Raw genomic sequence first — 7,880 nt, forward strand, 5'->3', positions numbered from 1 at the left:
CATCAGTCACTGGTCGACTTGGTTTCATTTGATGCCTTTAATTAAAAACATCAAATGAGTTGCCAATCATTTTGACATCGTTTTCGTAAAATTTTGTAACAGAAAAGATGTTTCGTCCTCAAATATATAGATATGTCAAGCAAGAATGTCAAAATGATTGGCAACTCATTTTCTTTTCATAAATGCACACGATAATTAGGAACCAGGGTAGCTAACATTTGCCGCTTGGTGCAGGAGACGCCCGCTATAAAAAGGATCACAGTCGACTAGTTGCAATACGCTCCTGCTTTTCACAGACAGACGCAGGCACTACCGAACTGCTCACAGGTAAGCGCGTTTACCAAAAATTATGAAATTCAGTACCCACTTTTCAGTTTGCATCTTAACAATTTGTTAAAAAGTTTCAATATCTCTGTTCTATGGTATCCAGTACTCTGTCATCATTCTGTCGCTACAAGCACGCGTAAGGCCAATGCGGCAAATATAAAATCACTCGGTGTATAGAATAGTGCGGCAAACATTATCGGCAGAGTACACCATTTTTACCAACAGCGCTAAAGTAGACGTCGGCAAAGAAGAGGAACATTTACAGAGGGGCTCCGCTTCGTCGCCCACGTTTTTTTTTTTTGCGCTGTTTCTAATAATACCACATGAACCAACAATCCCAAGCCAGAACTTCAACTATGAAAGGAATATTGAGGCAGGCGAATGAAATAGCGAAGGCTGTATTACATTCGAGTTCTGGCACGAGCATTTACCGCCATTCATATACGTACGCAAATACTGGTAATAAAGTTATGATTTTAGACCATACTTTCCTTCTAGTGCACTGCAAGTGAAGCGAGTAATACAGAACTATATATCTTTGTAGCGCGTCTAGGGTCACAAAGACGTTTTCGAAACGACAAACACCTGTGCAAGAGGCCTACAGCCGCAAAGTTTCTGTATGTCACTGTTCCGCGGCGTGCTGTTTTTTATTTGAACCACATGAGTGGAGCTTCAGGCAGAGGAAAAGTGGCAACACAAAGGAAGACTACAGCGCATTCAAGAAAGCACATCAGTGCTGTTTAACACTTGGTGAATAAGTGCAGGAGAACTGCACGAAATTCAAGTCAATAAGCTTGCCCTAGCGTGATTTCCTGAAGTTTTCTTCGGGGTATTTTCTTTCGAGTAACTGATGATGCTTCGTTAGCACACACTTGAGTGGACGTCGTTTTACGCCTGCGGTGCCTTCCAAAGTGTGACTGCCCTTTCATATTCCAATTTTCAGGCCTTCGACATGGCTCATGCACAATTGTTCGTTGTCTTTGCTACGGTGGCTCTCCTCTCCATGGGTAAGCAGAGCAACAGTCAGACCTTTAAACAGCCAACTAGAGATGGCTGAGCAACTCTTTGATCCGTTTATTAATTTTTCTTCTTTAATAGCAGTCTTAATATGCTTTCTGCCCACTTGATCAGTTCCGTCTTTCGCTTGCGGTACTTATTCCGTGCAGGTGCATCCTGCTTTCAGTTTCGCTTACGAACAAAGTGCCTCTTTCGCGCTCTTCTTTGTACCCTATATGCGGTTGCTCATGAACACTTTCAAAACCTAATGGTTACAAAAATGGACACAATAATGGGAAGCCATGTAGTTAACAGGTGCTTTTGGACTCACGAGCATTTTGCTTGCCCATTCTATACAACAACAGAAGAGGTTAAATACGAGTCCACAGAACACAACATCGGAAAAAAGTATGCTGCGGGGGAATAAAAGATTTTAAAACTGGTTTTCTTCGGCATTCTTAAAAATTGCTGCTCCCTGTGGACATCGAAGTTACTGCACAAGGTTGTCGTGCTCGAAGGGCATTCTTTAGAGCGGCTCAAGAAACACTTAGCAAATCGAAATATCAACTGCTTAATATCGCTTCGGAGCGTATATGCTACTACATTCTTTACCATGTGCACTGCAGCTGTCTTGGCGCGATAAATTTATCATACGTCGACAGGAGCGGGTCGATCTCCTGATGGAGGAGTTGGTAATTGAGCCACTCCTCATAATTTTAGGCATTAAAAATAACTGAACATCCTTCTCACGTTTTACTGATATTCAGGTAGGCAAACCTATATAGTCACAATTTGAAACTGTGCTGCTGGTATGACTTAGGTTTAATTTCTAGAACGTCTCGGTGGCTCATGATTTCAAATAAACATGTAGTAGAATTAAAAACTTGAATCATAATAAAATTTTCCATTTTTGGACTATATTTCACGACAGGACTCAAGAAAAGCACGAGAAATCGAGAAGATTAACTCATTATTCTGCGTTAGGGATTTCATAGTGCTCTTTCACATTGTTTGTCTATGTTTTTTATATTGGCGTGGCTAACGCCAGAGCTATCTGCTACACAGGAGACGGCCGATTTCTTGGTGGTGGTGTGGGCAAGTGACACTCGCGTACAGCAATGATGCCCTTATCAATTTTATTAAGCGGTCCTTTCAAATGTTTGCCTGGGCAAAATCTTTTTGGTACAAGCATTGCGGAAAGAAAAAACACGGGATACGCTATGTATCGCTTTGGTCATGGCGTTTTGCAGGCAGTCCCACGCATATAACATAAACATGACAGGTTGGTTAAGAACTGGCTTATTGGTATATAAGGAGATTTTGCTGGGACAGCCATATTAATAACAGTCCACTCAAATAAAATGCTAACTGTTACTAATACGTGTGCAATTCTCGAACTTTTTTGAAAGCTGACACAAGAGAAAACGCGGACTTCTAAATATATGAGCATGAATCCAGTTTTAAGGATACCTAAAGCAATATTCTTGGCGTGCCTACGGGGGCCATACTTGTGGCCCTAATGTAAATGGCGTTGTTACCTACTGATGGTATACACATGCACGCTGGTTTATAACGATAAGTTGGTGAATGGTAGCTTTCTTTCTTTTTGGCCAGAAACAATTATACAAGCAAAAAGAAAGCGGATGCATGAACTGTTGTCTCAGTATCAAGATTATTGCTTCAGGTGCTTACCAGATAGGTTAATGCATATATTAAGGATTTTCACGGTATTCTAGTGGTGTTCATTAACTATTATTATGTTGTGGTTGATCAGGTGTCTGCAGAAAACATCCATTTGATTATACAGATAAGTTGTTTCATGCTTCTAATATTGTGCGTACTTCAAGAATATGTGTGACTATTGCGATTATTTCTACTCAGGAGTCGAGCGATCTCATGCCGGAGGTCCATCTCTTGGCGGAGGCGTAGGTAAGGAGTTTGTTTGGAACAGTCATCCCGTTATAAATTTTAATTAGGCGACAATTCGCGGTTTTTATTACCTCAAAAAATTGAGTCCCCTGCACTACAAAATGTATGAAGTCTGACTGCGGTGTGTCGCACTTCTCTCCTAGTGCTTACCCTGAAGCTTAAACCGTAAAGCTGTAATTATTGTAGGCGACGCAGGACCCTAGGTGCTAAAAGAATAATTCCTTGACAGCTCGTGCTTCAGCAGCACGGAGTGTGAAGCTGAAACCAAATTAAGTGCAATAATTAAAAGCACCTATTTCAGACAAAAAGCGCAAGTATTAACATTTAACTATTTAGTATTTTGAAGAATTATGTGTAGCTATGTTCTGTGTTGTTTGCTTTCGTTATGTTGCCGCGTGTAATATCTGTGTCTTATATTTCTATGCAGGAACCGAGCGAGCTCTTGGCGGTGGCTCATCTCTTGGCGGAGGAGTAGGTAAGGAGTTTGTTTGGTGCAGTCATCCCGATATAAATTTTAATTACGCGACTATTCGCCCTTTTTAATACCCCAAAAATTTAGTTCCCTTCACTACAAAATGTATGAAGTCTGTCTGCGGTGTGTCGTCCTTCACATTTTGTGCTTACCCTGAAGCTTAAGCCGTAAATCTATAAATACAATAAGTGAAGCAGGGCCTTAGGTGCCAAAGGAATAATTCCTTGGCAGCTCGTGCCACAGAAGCACACAGTGTCAAGCCGGGCCCAAATTATGTGCAATAATTAAAAGCCCTTATATCAAACACAAAGCGCAAGTATGAACATTTAACTATTTAGTATTTTGAAGAATTAGGTGTAGCTATGTTCTGTGTTGTTTGCTTTCGTTATATTGCCGCGTGTAATATCTGTGTCAAATATTTCTTGTCAGGAACCGAGCGAGCTCTAGGCGGAGGCTCATCTCTTGGCGGAGGCGTAGGTAAGGAGTTTATTTGGAGCAGTCATCCCGATATAAATTTAAATTACGCGACTATTCGCTGTTTTTAATACCCCCAAAATTTAGTTTCCTTCACTAAAAAATGTATGAAGTCTGACTGGGGTGTGTTGCACTACACATTTTGTGCTTACCCTGAAGCTTAAGCCGTAAATCTATAATTATAGTAGGCGAAGCAGGGCCTTAGGTGCCTGAAGAATAATTCATTGGCAGCTCGTGCTTCAGGAGCCCACAGTGTCATGCTGGGCCCAAATTAAAGAAAATAATTGAAGCAACGTATATCAAAAATTAAGCGCAAGTATGAACATTAATCTGTTTAGTTTTTTTCATGAAATTAGTGTAGCTATGTTCTCTGTTGCTTACTTTGCTTATGTTGCCGCTTATAATATCTGTGTCTGATATTTCTACGCAGGAACCGAGCGAGCTCTTGGCGGAGGCTCATCTCTTGGCGGAGGCGTAGGTAAGGAGTTTGTTTAGAACAGTCATCCCGTTATAAGTTTTAATTACGCGACAAATCGAAGCGAATAATACCCCCAAAAATTGAGTGCCCTACACTACAAAAAGTATGAAGGCTGACTGCGGTGTGTCGCACTTCTCTCCTAGTGCTTAAACAGAAGCTTAAGGGGTAAAGTTATAATTATAGTAGGCGAAGCAAGGCCTTAGGTGCCAAAAGAATAATTCCTTGGCAGCTTCTGCTTCAGCAGGACACAGTGTCAAGCTGGACCCAAATTAAGTGCAATAATTAAAGGCACCTATATCAGACATAAAGCGTAAAATGAACATTTAACGTTTTAGTTTTTTCATGAATTTAGTGTAGTTATCATCTGTGTTGCTTAGTTTTGTTATGTTGCCGCGTGTAATATCTGTGTCTGATATTTCTTACCAGGAACCGAGCGAGCTCTTGGCGGAGGCTCATCTCTTGGCGGAGGCGTAGGTAAGGAGTTTGTTTGGAACAGTCATATCGTTATAAGTTTTAATTACGCGACAATTCGAAGTGTTTAATACCACAAAAAATTGAGTGCCCTGCACTACAAAAAGGATGAATGCTGACTGCGGTGTGTCGCACTTCTCTCCTAGTGCTTAAACAGAAGCTTAAGCCGTAAAGTTATAATTATAGTAGGCGAAGCAGGGCCTTAGATGCCAAAAGATTAATTCCTTGGAAGCTCGTCCTTCAGCAGCTCACAGTGTAAAGCTGGACCCAAATTATTTGCAATAATTAACGGCACAGATATTAGACATTAAGCGCAGGTATGAACAATTAACTATATAGTTTTTTTTATGAATTTAGTATAGCTATGTTCTTTGTTGTTTACTTTTGTTATGTTGCCGCGTGTAATATCTGTGGCTGATATTTCTTACCAGGAACTGAGCGAGCTCTTGGCGGAGGCTCATCTCTTGGCGGAGGCGTAGGGAAGGAGTTTGTTTGGAACAGTCATCCCGTTATAAATTTTAAGCCCCAAATAAATTTAGTGCCCTGCACTACAAAAATTTTGTAGTCGGACTGCGGTGGGTCACACTTCTCGCTTTGTGTTTACCCTGAAGCTTAAGCCGTATCATAATTCTAATTCTTCTTTGTTCTCGTTTTTGCGCCATTTGCATGTGTCTTCTTCGTAGGCCAGCAATTCGGCGAGCCAAGTATCAATCCGCCGTGCCCAGCTTAGTGATGAAAAGTACCACATCTCGCCTACAGTGTACCTATTAAGCGCGAAACAGTTTGCGCAGAAAGAAATAGCTGCAGCTTGAAGAGATGCGTGGTAATTGTATGCTCGAGTGAGGCTTGAAAATATCTAGAAATGTAACTGGATAACCTATCCGCTTTTTGAAAGCAAGCAAATGAACTAAATGTATTGAATATGAAAAGTCACCCCAAGGTTCTTACTTTTGGTTGCAAGCTGCTGTACGGCGCATGGGTTGGTCATTTTCTGAAGCGTAACGGTTTGATTATCTTTGGCTGCAGGAAGGACGTATTGAAGAGCCCGCAACGACATCGCTGAGCAGTCATTGTGAAAACTTCCAGGTGCGTGATGCAACGGTAAATTTCTCTAACCTGATTCTGAAATATTTAGTGTGTTAGCGTAGGAACCTCATTCACCGATTTCGCCACTGTCTGTCTGGCTGGTAGTTAACCCGGTTACCCGGGAGAGACAGCTAGGTGGCTCCGCTATTTGAAAGGTCGTCCACCTAGGTCACGTGACCATGTGGCGTCATCACAGCCTGCCAACAGGATTGTTAGCAAGCTGGCCACCCTGGCAGCGGGCAGTTCAGCTAATGATTGGTCGCGATATTGCGAGATTCCAAGCAACCCGAGTATCACAAGCCCCCCTGTTGGCAGCAGCTGTCATTACAAGGCAGTCGCGCATCGCTTAAACGTTGCAGCACTGCGGCAGGAATAGAATGAGGTGTGCCAGCGATCTATGAATATAAAGAATAAATAATTTCGTATATATTGGCATTAACTCATTAATGCTATATCGTCGTATTCTTGAGGTTGAGCTGAAGTGTCCCTTTCCTTCTAGCACTCTAGCGCCAAAGCCCAGCACATCGATTTCGTGGTCTCTCTCTGAACCCTGTGTAACCTGAAAACAAAGCTGCGATATTTAAATGAAGCCCAAAGTATAATTGAAGTGCTTGGGCACATAATTTGCATTTTGCCTGAGCTGTTAAGTATTTTGCCAATGTTACTCCCGTGCACACTATTTGCTCAACAAACGATGATGGAATAAAGGAACAAGAAGTATAGCTTTTTTCAGTATTCAGTGTAGTGACATGAATGGGTTAGTAAATTTTGTTGAGTATGTAGGCTGATACCTTTATAAAAGGTTTGGTTTGGTTTAAGGGGGTTTAAAGTCCCAAAGCGACTCAGGCTAAAAGAGAGTTTTTCAATGGCGTTTTAAAAAAGCACTGCGTTGTGATCTCGCACTATGTAATCCGGTTAAGCTAAAAAAATCACTTTAATATCGATACACGACATGTTGTTCTCTGTGCACACTTTAGTCATTATCCGTACTGCAAATTCAAACCAAAGCTTCTTTGTATGAAGCGTCTGAGTAATATTCGCTAAACAAATATACTGGAACGACTATCGTTGCGTTTCGTAGGCACTAAGAGGGCGTTTAGAATTAAATGCGAAGTTACCGGGGCAGTTATTAAGATGCAGATGACTCCCGTGCTATGATTACATAGTTGCAATGACAAGCGGCTGATATCAATTAATCGTTTTGTGGCCATTTCTTAACGGCTTTTACTCAAACGAGGCATTAAATATTTCTTACAGGGTTCCTGCGCCCGCACTTAAGAAAGGCTGGAGGGATAACCAAGGAGGTGAAGGTTTTCAACGAAACAAATGGCCTGTGTTTTGTTTTGACATTCTCTGATTGCAAAAATAAATTGTGACGTTTGAAGGTATCATTTGTAGGAAGAAATTCGGATGCTTTCTTCAATCCATAGAGTTATTTAGAAATTTTTTTGATATTGATAATTTAGGTCTCACAGTATAACAGTTATACATTTGCAGAAAAATAGGCTGCTTTTTGTGGCGCCAAAATGCATACTCACGATAATCGGTACACGTCTGCACATAGTTACCAGAGAATTAGTAGCAACTATAGCTACACCTTTTAGGAAGCTGTGCCGCTTTTCTCCGCTCATAACGCAAGACAAGGCT

At 41.3% G+C, this 7,880-nt stretch overlaps 1 protein-coding gene across 4 annotated transcripts; it reads left to right on the forward strand.

Annotated features, from left to right (window-relative positions):
• Nucleotides 1-231: 231 nt before the first annotated feature.
• On the forward strand, nt 232-7,621 carry LOC144123085 (uncharacterized). Of its 4 annotated transcripts, none has more exons than XR_013313001.1 (9): nt 232-327; nt 1,271-1,334; nt 3,205-3,252; nt 3,680-3,727; nt 4,154-4,201; nt 4,629-4,676; nt 5,103-5,150; nt 6,174-6,248; nt 7,491-7,621. XR_013313001.1 is itself a non-coding variant. In XM_077655987.1 (9 exons), exons 2-8 carry the CDS (start codon nt 1,280-1,282, stop codon nt 6,185-6,187), a joined length of 309 nt encoding a protein of 102 aa, XP_077512113.1. In that variant the 5' UTR covers nt 232-327; nt 1,271-1,279; the 3' UTR covers nt 6,188-6,233; nt 7,491-7,621. The 4 variants fall into 4 exon arrangements, 3 of the variants coding, with proteins under 3 accessions (XP_077512113.1, XP_077512114.1, XP_077512115.1); XM_077655987.1 differs by having other exon boundaries at nt 6,174-6,233; XM_077655988.1 differs by lacking the exon at nt 5,103-5,150 and having other exon boundaries at nt 6,174-6,233.
• The last annotated feature ends 259 nt before the right edge of the window (nt 7,622-7,880 follow it).

The sequence above is a fragment of the Amblyomma americanum genome, chromosome 3 (assembly GCF_052857255.1).
Source record: "Amblyomma americanum isolate KBUSLIRL-KWMA chromosome 3, ASM5285725v1, whole genome shotgun sequence".
NCBI lineage: Eukaryota > Metazoa > Arthropoda > Arachnida > Ixodida > Ixodidae > Amblyomma > Amblyomma americanum.